Source organism: Salvelinus alpinus, chromosome 12, assembly GCF_045679555.1.
Source record: "Salvelinus alpinus chromosome 12, SLU_Salpinus.1, whole genome shotgun sequence".
Taxonomy (NCBI): domain Eukaryota; kingdom Metazoa; phylum Chordata; class Actinopteri; order Salmoniformes; family Salmonidae; genus Salvelinus; species Salvelinus alpinus.
The window spans coordinates 17,377,941-17,394,237 of record NC_092097.1 but is presented as its reverse complement, the minus strand read 5'-3'; the positions used below and the strand labels follow the sequence as shown (position 1 = coordinate 17,394,237).

The following is a 16,297-nucleotide window of genomic DNA, read 5'->3' as shown; positions in this document are numbered from 1 at the left end:
GGAAGTGCAATATGACCCCATAGACACTGTATATAGGATAGGCAAACCTACAAACCTCAGATTTCCCACTTCCTGGTTGGATTTCTTCTCAGGTTTTTGCCTGCCATATGAGTTCTGTTTTACTCACAGACATCATTTTAGAAACTTCAGAGTGTTTTCTATCCAAATCTACTAATAATATGCATATCTTAGCTTCTGGGACTGAGTAGCAGGCAGTTTACTCTGGGCACCTTATTCATCCAAGCTACTCAATACTGCCCCCAGTCATAAGAGGGGAATGAAAAAACTTTAGGAAGGTAAGCTAAGCAAAGAGATGCATTCAATCTAATGCTAAACATGTGCATTTAAAATAAAAAAATTATAAGTACAGTAGTACATTTCTGGGTGAAAAGAAGATCATGCAGGACAAACACCAGACTGGCTCATTGCCTTCAATGGGAATGAAGGTTCTATACAAGACATTTCTATCACTGAAAACAGATGCATAACGGCAGATGGGTGACACAAAGCACATACTTTCTAAGTCTGAATGTCACAGAAACCACTTTGTGAATTCCTGTGGTAGACATGCAATAGGTGCACGCGCACAGGCAGACGTTCACACACACAAACACTCCAACATCTCGATGAGAAGACGGGAAAGAACCTTATTTGTTTTGTCTAATAGCTAGAGGATGTATTTTGTAGATGTTAATGAGAGGCAATTAGTTTTGATTAAAAATAAGATTACTGCTTCTCCATGCAATGCTACTATATCAAAACAAAATAATGATTAATCACTGTTTGGGCAAGACATTATTGTCAACAGCGAGATTCATTTCACAAACTGTACAAATTGCTCTGAGCGAGGAAGGATGAGAAAACATTCATTTAGAAACGTGTGGGTCTTATCACCATAGTCTGTTCACTTGAGGACTTTTTCATCATACTGAAAAGCTGGAATTATCCTCAATGTGTTTGTGTCTGTTGCCCACGCCTGTGTACCAATATTGTGTGTAATGACAGGTTGGACTCAGCCCTCTCTCTCTGTCTCTCTCTCCCCCCCGGCAGCGTCCATTGTGATTGGGAAGTGGTGGTGTGAGATGGAGCCGTGTCTGGAAGGAGAGGAGTGTAAGACTCTGCCTGATAACTCTGGATGGATGTGCTCCTCTGGGAACAAGATCAAGACCACAAGGGTGAGACTCTGCTATGGCCCTAGACAAACACACACATCACACTGAACACAGCACACACATATACACATCAACACAGCACACACATGCTACTCTCTCACAATGGCTGTGGATGTGTCAGATAAGCTATGTGAATCTGTTGGTTAAGTGAGTCGTGGTGAGAAGCCCTCACTAGAAAACAACAACAACCACAACAACCTATCAGGCGGTAAATAGGACCTGAGCGACCATAGCTAGACAAGACAGTTCTGATATAAATACTTTGGTACATCCACTGGTATACTGTGGTAGGTGCTCATCTCCTTTCACATTCCTATCATTTGGGTAATCGTCTCCTGAATCGTCTCCTGAATCGTCTCCTGTTATTTCATATGAGGAACATTTTCAAAACTCAAGCAGAGTTCAGTGGGAATAAAGTGTGCACTTGACACGTATTGTGCATGTGTTTGTTCTAGTGAGGTGGGCTTTTTAAACTGTAAGCAGAATATCCAATGTCCTGCGCCAGAAAAGCGTAAGCAAGGCAGTGAAAAACAGCGTGTTTTTGCCTAAGGGGTAAACTCTTTTAGAAGATAAACTTAAGAGCATGTGCCTTTCCACTGCCAGGCAGTGTGTAAAAAAACAAGATGAAGAATCGGCCGTAAGAAATGAAAATAATAAAAGGAATAAAGTGAGCTCATCTAACACTCTGTGACAGGTTGATCGGCAGATTTGTATTCATTCTATGGGTGCAGCCTCCCGCTTCTCTTAGTGATTCGTGACCATGACTGAATAGAAATAGAGACTAATGTGATAATGGTGACAGGAACAGCCAGGGAAGGTTAGACCACACAGGGTTTCTCAAGGTTGTTCTGCTTGCTTATGCAATACACAGTCTATACTTGCATGCTATTCCAAGCCCTAAAAGCGAAAAGAAGTTGACCGGATGTTACGATTTTGACAGCCTGTCAAGGTAAGCAAACTTTAAGAATGCCTCTCAGATGCATTCTTTGGACAACAACGTGAAGTGCGTTTCATAAGTTGGATGTAACCTTGGACGAACCCTCTCGTTGCCAAGCATATTTCCTAAAACTGTGGTTCACAAACCTCTCCTTGGGGACCCCCTACCGTCCTATGTGTTTGATCTATTCCAGAGCTAGCACACCTGATTCAAATTGTCAACTAATCATCAAATCCTTGGTCGCGTTCCTCTGCTCAGACATTGCATGCATCAACCAATGGTTGCGTGACACGTCATCGACTGTGCCGTCGGGCACCAGATTGCTAAAACATATGATGTGGTTAGCTGATACTTAAACTACCTATCCAGGCACCCGTTGAATACATGAATCAGGTAAGCTAATTCAAGGCCACAACAAAATGTTGAAATGTCTGGCCATCCCCGAGGAGAGGTTTGAGAACCACTGTCCTAAAAACTCCTCATATGAATCAATTACTATGTGCAGTACTAGAAGTGATCTGACGTCAGTGAACAAGAAGGGATCCTATGTGTGTTCATTAGGGTCAGAGGCAAAGGCTCTACGAAAGGATATACTCCTAAATATCCACATCAACATTTTCTCTTGACCCTCTCTTTGCAGAACACTGCGCCATACTCACCTTTTTAGCTCTGGAAGCAAAATGCAGAGGATGCTTCAACAGAAACTGAGCTGCATTCTTGCTTCTGTAAAGGTTAGTCTCTCTCCAGCTTTTCTTCATGTGCACTTCACTAAACAACTATAGGAGTGTGACTGACTGACTTATGTTCAATGGCTTCTGATTAATTCAAATACTCAGTGAAAAATAGTGTGTGTTTACAGAATGTGCATAATTAGGCAAAATGACACAAATACTATGCGCTGTCCCTTCCACTGAAGATTACAGTATAACACACACAGCACATGCAACACGCGCAATATAAATTACGTTCGTCAACAATTTAAAAACGATCTCATGTACAGTACCAGTCAAAAGTTTGGACACACCTTCTCATTCCAGGGTTTTTCTTTATTTTTACTATTTTCTACATTGTAGAATAATGAAGAATAATGAATAGTGAAGACATCAAAACTATGAAATAACAAACATGGAATCATAGAATCATTGGCGACTCTGGGATGCTGATCTTCTAGGCAGAGTTGCAAAGAAAAGCCATATCTCAGACTGGCCAATAAAAATAAAAGATTAAGATGGGCAAAAGAACACAGACACTGGACAAAGGAACTCTGCCTAGAAGGCCAGCATCCCGGAGTCGCCTCTTTGCTGTTGACGTTGAGACTGGTGTTTCGCGGGTACTATTTAATTAATCTGCCAGTTGAGGAATTGTGAGGCGTGTGTTTCTCAAACTAGACACTCTACTGTACTTGTCCTCTTGCTCAGTTGTGCATCGGGGCCTCCCACTCCTCTTTCTATTCTGGTTAGAGCCAGTTTTCACTGTTCTGTGAAGGGAGTAGTACACAGCGTTGTACGAGATCTTCAGTTTATTGGCAATTTCTTGCATGGAATAGCCTTCATTTCTCAGAACAAGAATAGACTGACGAGTTTCAGAAGAAAGGTATTTGTTTCTGGCCATTTGGAACCTGTAATCAAACCCACAAATGATGATGCTCCAGATACTCAACTAGTCTAAAGAAGGCCAGTTTTATTGCTTCTTTAATCAGAACAACAGTTTTCAGCAGTGCTAACATAATTACAAAAGGGTTTTCTAATGATCATTTAGCCTTTTAAAATGATAAACTTGGATTAGCTAACACAACGTGCCTTATGAACACAGGAGTGATGGTTGCTGATAATGGGCCTCTGTACCTGTTTGTAGATATTCCATTAAAAATCAGCTACAATAATCATTTACAAAATTAACAAAGTCTACACTGTATTTCTGATCGATTTGATGTTATTTTAATGGACAAAAAAAATGTTTTTCTTTCAAAAACAAGGACATTTCTAAGTGACCCCAAACTTTTGAACGGTAGTATATACTGTATATGCAGGCCTCAACCCCTCCCCTGAGAGCACTTGATTCAGTATATCATGCGGCCCTCAGGTTCATTACCAATCAAAAACGTTGATCACTTCATTGTGATCTCTACAGCGTCATTGGCTGGTCGTCATTGACCTTGTGTAGGCTTAAACACTTGTATACACTGATTTATAAAGCCATACTGGGTAAAATGCCACTTTATCTCTGATCTTCTTTAATCAGGTCGGTATATAAATATAAATGACGGTCCCATTCTCAATTGCTTTTAACAGTAGCAAGAATTATAACAGGTCATGGTAGAAATAGTTTAAGGTACTCAGCTCCGTGGTTTTGGAATTCTCTCCTGAACATTTGAACATTTGATGATCTAGTCACGTTGGTGGAGTTTTAACACTTGATCGATGTAAATATCACAAGTGTAATTGTCTTTAGGACAGCTGTTTTCTAGTGACTTTCGTGTTTTTTTTTTTACGTAATATGTAATTGTTTTACTGTATGTGTGTCTATAGTTTTTTTAATGTTGTGTTAGTGTATGTCAGTTGTTTTGTCTGAAACTTTGTTCCCCTGCTGCTATTGGAAAAAGCATTGCTATCTCAATGAGAAAAACCTGTATAAATAAAGGTTAAATTTAAAAAATAAACTATAAATAAAAAAACAGACATCTCAACATCAACTGTTCAGAGGAGACTGTGTGAATCTGGCCTTCGTGGTTGAATTTCTGCAGCCACTAATAAAGGACACCAATAATAAGAAGAGACTTGCTTGGGTCAAGAAACACGAGCAATGGACATTAGACTGGTGTCCTTTGGTCTGAGATCTTTGGTTCCAACTGCCGTGTCTTTGTGAGAAGGAGAGTAGGTGAACGGATGATCTCCGCATGTGTGGTTCCCACCGTGAAGCATGGAGGAGGAGGTGTGATGGTGTGGGGGTGCTTTGCTGGTGACTCTGTCTGTGATTTACTTAGAATTCAAGGCACACTTAACCAGCATGGCTACCACAGCATTCTGCAGCAATTCGTCATCCCATCTGGTTTGCGCTTAGTGGGACTATCATTTGTTTTTCAACAGGACAATGACCCAACACACCTCCAGGCTATGTAAAGGCTATTTGACCAAGAAGGAGAGTGATGGAGTGCTGTATCAGATGACCTGGCCTCCACAATCACTCAACCTCAACGCAGTTGAGAAGGTTTGGGATGAGTTGGACCGCAGAGTGAAGGAAAAGCTGTCAACAAGTGCTCAGCATATGTGGGAACTCCTTCGAGATGTCTGGAACAGCATTCCTAGTGAAGCTGATTAGGAGAAGCCCAAGAGTGTGCAAAGCTGTTGTCAAGGAAAGGGTGGCTACTTTGAAGAATCTGAAATATAAAATTGATTTTGATTTAACACTTTTTTTGTTACTACAGGATTCCATATTTGTTATTTCATAGTTTTGATGTTTTCACTATTATTCTACAATATAGAAAATAGTAAAAAAATGTAAGAAAAACCCTTGACTGAGTAGGTGTGTCCAAACTTTTGACTGGCACTGTACATCTGGAAATACAAAGATATGCATGCCGCCTGTCAACACACACACACACACACACACACACACACACACACACACACACACACACACACACACACACACACACACACACACACACACACACACACACACACACACACACACACACACACACACACACACACACACACACACACACACACGTATACAAACACACACAGCCCTGGCCATTTGCTGTTCTGGTCAGATCAGTGTGTAATAGTAGGATCAGTCCCTCTCTCTCATCCATTCTCTCCTTTGTTTCATGTCCTATTTTGCTACTGGGTACTGTGTGAATTAGATTACAGTGCATAGTCCCAGTCTGCCAATCCCATTATGAATTGCTAATCTCGGGTGTGTGTGTGTGTGTGTGTGTGTGTGTGTGTGTGTGTGTGTGTGTGTGTGTGTGTGTGTGTGTGTGTGTGTGTGTGTGTGTGTGTGTGTGTGTGTGTGTGTGTGTGTGTGTGTGTGTGTGTGTGTGTGTGTGTGTGTGTGTGGTGTGTGTGTTTGTCTGACACCCTTGGGTATGTTTGTCTTCTGCCCCTCTTGTTGTGTGGGTTGTTATCAGAGGCTACTTTATGTCCTGATCTGCCTCTAACGTGGGGCATTTAGACAAGTATCAGTGGACAGCATAGACAACAGACTATTTAAAAGGGTTTTATTTCCCTCTCTGTATTCCTGTTTTAATCAACATCCTTCATTCTTTCTGCATTGAGGGCAAATAACCTCATCTGTATTTGTTTCGTTATCCTCCAGTAAATCCTACAGGAATTGTTTCCCCCCTTTTCATTTCACCTGCAGGTTTTCATTTGGCTCTGAACAGCCTCAGTGAAATGCAATCACACACACACACACACACACACACACACACACACACACACACACACACACACACACACACACACACACACACACACACACACACACACACACACACACACACACACACACACACACACACACACACACATATAAATACATCAGCTTTAGTACTCGTTTTTTAAATTGGCATGAACGTAAGAAGCTGACAAAGCGAGTGCCTGACAGACTTTTTTTCCTGTATTTTTCTTGCTGTCTTTCAGAGGGGGAGCCCTGCTTGCCTGTACTCTATCAGCAGCAGACAAGGCAGGCCTTTTGTTTGAGGAAGTCACAATGAAGGGAACTGGGGAGGGACCCCTCCAAACACACGCCCAGCATAGATCCACGTTACCCGCTCCATTGGCTAAATAGATCAATCCATTTCTTCTCACGCCATACAATTACATGGAAAAGGGAGAGAAGCAAAAAAAAGCTGAAATGTAACATCTTGTCTTCATTCTGCTTACCTGCCCCTTTTGTTATAAGGATCTAATTATGTGAAGGCTTCAATAAAATCAAGAATCCCTACCAGACAGACAGTACATGTCACCAGACAGATTGATTGTTAGCCCAGGATCATTCATGGCTGAGAGAAGAAGAAGAAACTGATAACAGCCATTTCACTAATACTTTGGTAGTTTCCTAGCTGTTGCCTCAGTATGTAAATTCAGTATATGCTTTGCTGTTTCAAGAGGCACATGTTGTCTATTAGAAGTACCAGAAGGCACATGTTCAAGCCAGTCACAAATAACAACAGGATATATCCCATCTGGGAGGCTTGTTCAGAGCAAAGTGCAACAAACGCATCACCATCAAATGTGTTGAATAAGAGAAATCATAAATCAATTGATCAATTGAAATACTGGCACCACTCCACACAGTAAAATCATGTTTTCAACTTACACTACCGTTCAAAAGTTTGGGGTCACTTAGAAATGTCCTTGTTTTTGAAAGAAAAGCCCATCAGAAATACAGTGTAGACATTGTTAATGTTGTAAATTACTATTGTAGCTGGAAATGGCAGATTTTTAATGGAATATCTACATAGGCGTACAGAGGCCCATTATCAGCAACCATCACTCCTGTGTTCCAATGGTACGTTGTGTTAGCTAATCCGTTTATCATTTTAAAAGGCTAAATGATCATTAGAAAACCCTCTTGCAATTACGTTAGCACAGCTGTAAACTGTTGTTCTGATTAAAGAAGCAATAAAACTGGCCTTCTTTAGACTAGTTGAGTATCTGGAGCTTCAACATTTGTGGGTTCGATTACAGGCTTGTTCTGAGAAATGAAGGCTATTCCATGCAAGAAATTGCCAAGAAACTGGAGATCTTGTAAATCAAATAAAATCAAGTTTATTTTATTATAGCCCTTCGTACATCAGCTAATATCTCGAAGTGCTGTACAGAAACCCAGCCTAAAACCCCAAACAGCAAGCAATGCAGGTGTAGAAGCACGGTGGCTAGGAAAAACTCCCTAGAAAGGCCAAAACCTAGGAAGAAACCTAGAGAGGAACCAGGCTATGAGGGGTGGCCAGTCCTCTTCTGGCTGTGCCGGGTGGAGATTATAACAGAACATGGCCAAGATGTTCAAAATGTTCATAAGTGACAAGCATGGTCAAATAATAATCAGGAATAAATGTCAGTTGGCTTTTCATAGCCGATCATTAAGAGTTGAAAACAGCAGGTCTGGGACAGGTAGGGGTTCCATAACCGCAGGCAGAACAGTTGAAACTGGAATAGCAGCAAGGCCAGGTGGACTGGGGACAGCAAGGAGTCATCATGCCCGGTAGTCCTGACGTATGGTCCTAGGGCTCAGGTCCTCCGAGAGAGAGAAAGAAAGAGAGAAGGAGAGAATTAGAGAGAGCCAAGATTTTCAAAATGTTCATAAATGACAAGCATGGTCAAATAATAATCAGGAATAAATGTCAGTTGGCTTTTCATAGCCGATCATTAAGAGTTGAAAGCAGCAGGTCTGGGCCAGGTAGGGGTTCCATAACCGCAGGCAGAACAGTTGAAACTGGAACAGCAGCAAGGCCAGGTGGACTGGGGACAGCAAGGAGTCATCATGCCCGGTAGTCCTGACATATGGTCCTAGGGCTCAGGTTCTCCGAGAGAGAGAAAGAAAGAGAGAAGGAGAGAATTAGAGAGAGCATACTTAAATTCCCACAGGACACTGGATAAGAGAGGAGAAGTACTCCAGATATAACCAACTGACCCTAGCCCCCCGACACATAAACTACTGCAGCATAAATACTGGAGGCTGAGACAGGAGGGGTCAGGAAACACTGTGGCCCCATCCGATGATACCCCCGGACAGGGCCAAACAGGAAGGATATGACCCCACCCACTTTGCCAAAGCACAGCCCCCGCACCACTAGAGGGATATCTTCAACCACCAACTTACAATCCTGAGACAAGGCCGTGTATAGCCCACAAAGTGTCTAGTTTGTACAACGAAGTGTACTACTCCCTTCACAGAACAGTGAAAACTGTCTCTAACCAGAATAGAAAGAGGAGTGGGAAGCCCCGGTGCACAACTGAGCAAGAAGGCAAGTACATTAGAGTGTCTAGTTTGAGAAACAGACGCCTCACAAGTCCTCAACTGCCAGCTTCATTAAATAGTACCCGCAAAACACCAGTCTCAACGTCAACAGTGAAGAGGTGACTCCGGGATGCTGGCCTTCTAGGCAGAGTTGCAAAGAAAAAGCCATATCTCAGACTGGCTAATAAAAATAAAAGATTAAGATGGGCAAAAGAACACAGACACTGGACAGAGGAACTCTGTCTAGAAGGCCAGCATTCCGGAGTCGCCTCTTCACTGTTGATGTTGAGACTGGTGTTTTGCGGGTACTATTTAATGAAGCCTTCATTTCTCAGAACAAGAATAGACTGACGAGTTTCAGAAGAAAGTTTGTTTGTTTCTGGCCATTTGGAGCCTGTAATCGAACCCACAAACAGTAGTGTATATTTTTTTGGTAACAGTTTACATTAACCATCCGTCCACATTTTGCTTTCATAATAGTGACATGACAGCTGATGTAAGCTTAAAGGTGTAGTCATGTAACGGCTGTCTTCGTCCTCCTCGTCTGAGGAGGAGTAGGAGATATCGGACCAATATGCAGCGTGGTGAGTATTCATATTTATTTAGAATACTTGAAACAAACAAACAAAAATAACGAATAAACTAATGAACACGAAACAGTACAAAACCAACCACAATACAAAACAGGCTACCTAAACATGGCTCCCAATCAGAGACAACGACAAACACCTGCCTCTGACTGAGAACCATATCAGGCCAAACACATAGAAATAGACAAACTAGACAAATAACATAGAATGCCCACTCAGATCACACCCTGACCAAACAAAACATAGAAACATACACAGCAAACTATGGTCAGGGCGTGACAAGTCTACAGTTGCTACATACATTTTTGGACTTATAAATTAATGATATGTACCCATTGATTGTTGAAGAATATACTGCAACTTCTAAATGCCTTATGAGCTTAGTTCAATTGTCTTACCCCATCCGAACCCAAAATTTGATCTTGTTTTACTCCAATGTTTTTAAACAAAGTAAATGTAAACATATACTGTAGCCTCAAAACACGGTTAAAACTAGAATTGTGATATCATGGATGGTCATTGCGTACATACCTCTGTCTATGAATTTGAGTGGTTACATTTATCCAGCCCCATCCCTCCACTTTCTAATTGTTTCAACTGCTGATTACCGCTTTAACTGTCTTAACAGTAGACAAAGTAGAAGACAAACTTTGGTTTTGTAGTGGGGTAATATTTGATATGTGTATATTATACTGTGTATACTTCACACACGACCCGTGATAAGACCATGTCATTTGTACATTAACAAAGTGTATTAGAAAGTATATCTGACACCATTTAACATTATAGTAAAATCTTGTGCAATCAAGTATTATGTGTTTAGCTGACCAAGATCAAGGAATGGTCATGAGAAGTGAATATCAAAGCAAGTATTCACATTCAAGGCATAACGCTTAAGTTACAAGGCAATACTGACATTAACTTCTTCTGGGTAGGGGGCAGCATTTTCACTTTTGGATAAATAGCATGCCCAAATTCAATTGCCTGCTACTCATCCTCAGAATATAAGATATGCATATTATTAGTAGATTTTAACATAGCATCATTCTAAGGTTAACTAGGACAAAGCATGAACAAAGAGATGCGTATTAGGCCAGAGGCCTAGAAGCCTAGGAAATTAGAATATATCACACAACCTTTCGCCAATGGACAGGATACAGTATAAGAGAGAGAGAAAAACAGACCTTAATTTTATTTATAACATCTGAAGGTGTAAAACCTACCACCATTGACCAATCAAACAATACCAATACACATGGTTAGCAGATGTTATTGCGAGCGTAGCGAAATGCTCTTGGTTCTAGATCCGACAGTGCATCAGTATCTAAGATGTAATATCTAACAATTCCACAACAAAACCTAATATCTAACAAATTCCACAACAAAACTTAATATATCAAACATTTTCGTAAAAAACAAAACAATAAAGCTTTGTGTTCCTGTTTTTTTTCTTTTTTTCTCTCGCTGTTGATGTTAGGTGCACTTGATTCAGCAGCCCTAGCACCGGGAAGGCAAAGTGTTCCCATTTTTAACCATTGCATGTGTCTGAAGGTAAAACTCCACCTACCCAGCAGTCCCAGATAGCAAATCAAGTGCACCTACAGGCCTACCACTGACCAATCAGATAGCTCGTAACACCGTGTCTGCACAGTGTCTGCACACTGTAATAGGAAGCATCGAACGCACAGCAAAGTTGATAATGTGAGATTTAAAAAGTTTTAAAACCATGAGTAGAGACAACAGCAAAGAGCTGCTGTGTTTATGAGTAAGTTTAAGTTGTTATTCAGCACTGTCAACACTTTGTTCAACAGTTTAATAGTTCATAAAATGCACGTTCTCCCAAATTCCACTCACACTACAACCAGCACTGCAGCTGCAATGAATGAGTATAGCAAAGTGTTTCGATAAGCTTGCGTTGTTGTTATTTGAGGCATGTCTTTTTTAATATCAAGGAATTTTTCAACAACATAAATTGGTGCACGAGGCAGAAATACTGCAGCTGGAAGACTGTGTCCCCTTTTCTCAGCGGAAGGAGAGAGGAGGGATGGTGAATCGGGTAAGAGGCAGCCTCACAGCAGCTCCCTCCCTCCCCTCAAACTGACTATCAGATGCAGGCCATCAGTCCAGTAAAAAAAAAAGTGAATTATTATGCTCACTCAGCTGTTCGTCACAAGGAATACAACAAATTATCTATTAGCAGTGTGGTCATATACCTTAAATGTTGAAATATGTAATTTCATAATTGTCTTAGAAGAACAACATTGGCAGGACAATTCAAGCATATCCAATATGCAGTGATAATGTATTGGGCCTATAGCCTACTGCACAAACCTCATTGCTACAGAACTGTTTTTAATTGGTTAATGTTGCATAGGCATACTCATTTTAAGTCCTGTAATTTTTTTTCTGAGCGTTAGATCTCGGCTTGCATTTTGAAAATGTTAGTGAACGCTGCTGTAGAGAGAGATACATTTTGGCCCTCAGAGGGGGGAAGGGCGTACTGGTCCTTAAAGCATTGTCATTTGTGTTTTGCTGCACCATTTGCCATGCAGCCCCAGGTGACAGAGAGACATAGTTTAGGGCCGAGCCTACGGTGTCATAAAGGGATTTGTCATAAGCTGACATCAACTGCCTTCACTGTTTATGTCATCTGTCATGTCATTCTCATAACAGTGTTATGTAGGCCTTATGATGGAAGGTTCATGTAAAGTGGTTCTGCTTGCTTCTACTCTTTTGCTCTATACACATTGTCAGTGTCACATTAAATGGATCTTGATGTATGTTGTTGTTGTCTGGAGTTTTCTGTTCCTTGAGGTGGTTTCGTTGCTTTTCAAAGAAGTTCCTCAACAAATGGAATGGATGTGTTCAGCACTTAACGAGAAACAGAAGGAAAGAGAATGTATACATGATTTCGCTAAGGCAATTGTCCTTGGCTCTTTTTACTTATTGATGTCTATGCAAATTGCATTTTAATGTGGCCTGTAAATTAGAATGCAGAGGGCTTCGTTTCCAACAGGAAAAAAAGTTTGGGAATCCTTTTCCAATCCATCCCTACCTGCTGCTGCTCTGTTCCTTTCCAGAGAAGGGGACAGAACAGAGGACAGCTGAAATGACAGCATGTGCATATAATGTAACAAACCTCTATGGGATTCAGTCTGTCTCTCTGTGGGAGAAGCAGGCGTAATGACAACTGTGCTTGTTATATTAGAGGTCACTTTCTGCTGGAACAAACTGTGACATTTGGCCATTCATTGGTTGATAGAGATGAAACAGATGCAAATGCTGGACAGCTAAGCCCTAAGGATTAGCTCTCTGACCAAAGGGGCTAGTTCTGTATAGAGAGAAGAGAAGGGGGAGAGTACACGTGGTACCTGTAAAGAGAAAAAGTGAGTCAAGCTACATTTGAATGGGAATGATCGAGTCGTCATGCTACCCTAAGTCAGACTTTCCTATGTGGTGTTTATGGTTGTGAATGTTGTCTAAAACTATCTATATCACTCCAGCTTTGAAAAAAGGTGGCACTTAGCTTAAAAATGTTGAATGTCATCACAATGTTATACCATGATAGTGAGCCATAAAAAAGTATGCTAACATAGGACTTTGGACAGGACAGTTGGGTTGACAGAGGTGTTGCACACAGGGCCACTAACAAACTGCATGAAGATTCTGACCTGTCAGAGAGAAAAGCTATAAGCCTCCACATCATTCCACCATCCACCCCCACAATTTCCAAATTACGACACAGACCTATTAGGATGAGCTGTGCCCAGGGCCCCGAGGGGTCCCCCAGGGTCCTGTCCCTGTCTCAATCACACACACACACCTGGCTGCCACCACCAGCAGAGACCTGTGGATGGAAATGTCATTGTGAGCAGTGTGAGGGCGAGACCAGAGCCACCGGGTTTGACATTTTTTTATTAGCTCCACGTTGTGCAGGGTGTGTCCCCTATTCTATGTCCTCATTTCTGATTATTAAACAGGATTTATCAGAGAGTCAAAGTTTTAGATTGATTGCTGTGAATGTTGTTGATTTCGGTAAATTAGCATTTGAGTAAATATCAAACATAATATCACATTTTTGAGGAGATGTTAACTTTTAAATGATATATTGAGACACACTGTCAACATTGGAAAACATACCGTGTGTGTAACCAAGACGAGACAAAGGGGATGCAGTAGGTAAAGATTGAGCAGTCTGGTTCATCATGAATATACTGAGCACCTTATTCAACCCTCTGAAAAGCCTTCTATAGCTGCCTGAGGGCTGCACAATGTTCCATTGAAATCCAGCCAGATTCACGACTGACACTAAATAAGAGTTGTTGAATTTAAACCACAGGGAGACAGTCAGGCTTACGTCCCTTTTAGCAGAACCAAAGTCACTTCACTGCGCTCAGATAGACAGGCTGAAATACTGAGAGATGATTGGCTGGTTTTGTTTGAGGAAGCACAGGCTTTTCCATGACGTTGATCATGGGTAAAGAAGTGTGAAGTAATAAAGCAGAAAATATGCCACAGTGATATTACCCAGAGTAGACAAACACAGCATGGAAACACACCATGGTTTTTGCACCGACACTCTCTGATATCTCATGGATGAGAATGTACTTTAGTTTCGATGTTGCTCACTCTCACAAAAGCTGTCTGTTTTTAGCAATAACAGCAGAGGGTAGGTGAGAGAGATGAGCCTCTCAGTTCAAAAGACCTCTTGTTTTGACATGTGGAATGGAGAAATTCCTCGGGGTGTAATCCTCACGCACTTGTATGCCTTTGTTCTCTCTAAGTGTGTGTGTGTTTCTCTTCTCCTCTTCCCTGTGTGTTTCAGATTCACCCCAGGACCTAACAAAGAGCTCCCTTGCAGGCTCCCAGCCAGGATCCCCTCCCTCCGAACGGACTAAAACTATTACATCAACTGGATTACCTGTGACTGCAAAAAAAGGATATCCTCCTAGATAAAACAGCTTCGCTCGGGTGGTGCCAAGGATTTTAGACCAGACTAATCCCTTTTTGATCAATGAGCCTCACGTCGGGACTCTCCTCCACAACAACCACGGCCAATTTCCTACATGCTCTTTTTTTCTCCCTTTCGAAACTAAAACAGCTTAGCAGGGGTTATTTAGAGGTTGTAAAAACGTTATTTGAAGACACTAACGCCTCCCCAAAGGTAAACTATATTATCCTCACTGAGCCTCAGTGCCACTGAGCAAGGGATCCTACAGGATCAGTGGCACGTTGGAGGGACATTATGTGGGGATCGATTTAACCTTTTTCAATAATCCTTGTCATCGGCGTCCATCTTAGAAGCGACATCTCAGCATGCCAGCTTTGTTGTGACTGTGCGGAGCCTGGGCAGTGACCCTGACTGCTGTCGACTCTGCCTACGCAACGCAATACCCCCAGGAACAACAATAACACAGCGCTGATTAAACAGACACTCAGAGGTCACAGGGGTCAACCCAGGGGCCCATAGTCACTGTCCATGATTGACATGTCATTCAGAACTGTTCTTTGTTGGCACGCTCTATGTAATTCATTGGAGCTTTTTCTTTGTACATAGTATACTTGTGTGTATATATACTGTAAATACAGGATAAAGAAGGCAGTTTGAGGGCTCTCTTATACAGTAAACATATCCTGCAAGGAGATCCTTCCATGGAATTCTTCAGTTCTATCCCTGATTATGAAGTACAGTGAATTCCTAGTCAAAGGTAGTGGTTGAATATCCTCTCTGTGTATAGGACTGTTTGCAGTGTTTGATTTCATTGAGAATCTCTGGAATACACTTTGCGGGATCATAATGAGAAAGTATTGGTCTCATTCACCCTTCAGTGATGTGCTTGGAAAACAGGAATCCCTGTAGCTTCTGTAAAGATTATTAAACCACTGTACAGAACTGCCTCACAAAAGAAACAAGCATCAACAGTGACCCAAGTCCTCTTTTTTTGTTATAAATTATAGATAACAACAGTGCAACTGGGTCCTGGTTCTGAGACTTATTTTATGTCCTGTGTCTGCTATTGAGAATGGTTGTGGACTTGACTTTGCTTGTTGTGCGTAGATTCCACACTGACACACTGAAAGACTTCCCAGAGGATATTTTGGAAAATACATTGAGAAAGTATTGGACACATTGAACAGACATGCAGTACCTTCACTAGATATACATACAGTCTTATCAGAATTAAAGGGGTTTTCTATAATGAGTTTCCTGTCTCCCTTTACTAAAAGTTTACTGTTTTAATGTGGGTGCTTTTCCTTGTGGTGCGTACATTCATAATTTCCTCTAAGTGCCATCTATATTGTGAACAGATACGTATTACACCATTTGTCTGAGTCAAAACTCAGTCAACAACGCTTTTAACAAGTATTAAAATAACTGGCGGAAATATGCATACACACAGACATGCTCAAAAACACGCACACACACACACACACACACACACACACACACACACACAAATGAGTGTGTGATTGTTCATTTACACAACTCCCTTGGTGCCAAAGAGAATTTATCAAAATAACATATTCAATGAATTTATGCAATTAGAATAAAGATTTCCAATATCGTGCCCAGCTATATCTGTTGATGCAGAGTTGTCTCATCTCCCTACAGACACACTTCTGTATAT

At 41.4% G+C, this 16,297-nt stretch overlaps 1 protein-coding gene across 2 annotated transcripts in view; it reads left to right on the top strand.

Annotated features, from left to right (window-relative positions):
* LOC139535631 (chemokine-like protein TAFA-1) overlaps window positions 1-15,868 on the top strand; it is a 287,983-nt gene extending 272,115 nt beyond the window's left edge. Inside the window, exons 4-6 of one of the 2 annotated variants that reach the window (XR_011667168.1) lie at window positions 1,051-1,175; window positions 2,750-2,840; window positions 14,494-15,868. Coding sequence is in view for 1 of the 2 variants with exons in the window: in XM_071335236.1 (XP_071191337.1) it covers window positions 1,051-1,175; window positions 14,494-14,511 (143 nt within the window). In the remaining variant the exon portion in view is untranslated. The remainder of the gene's footprint in view (window positions 1-1,050; window positions 1,176-2,749; window positions 2,841-14,493) is intronic. The other variant, XM_071335236.1, reaches the window with a different exon arrangement.
* The last annotated feature ends 429 nt before the right edge of the window (window positions 15,869-16,297 follow it).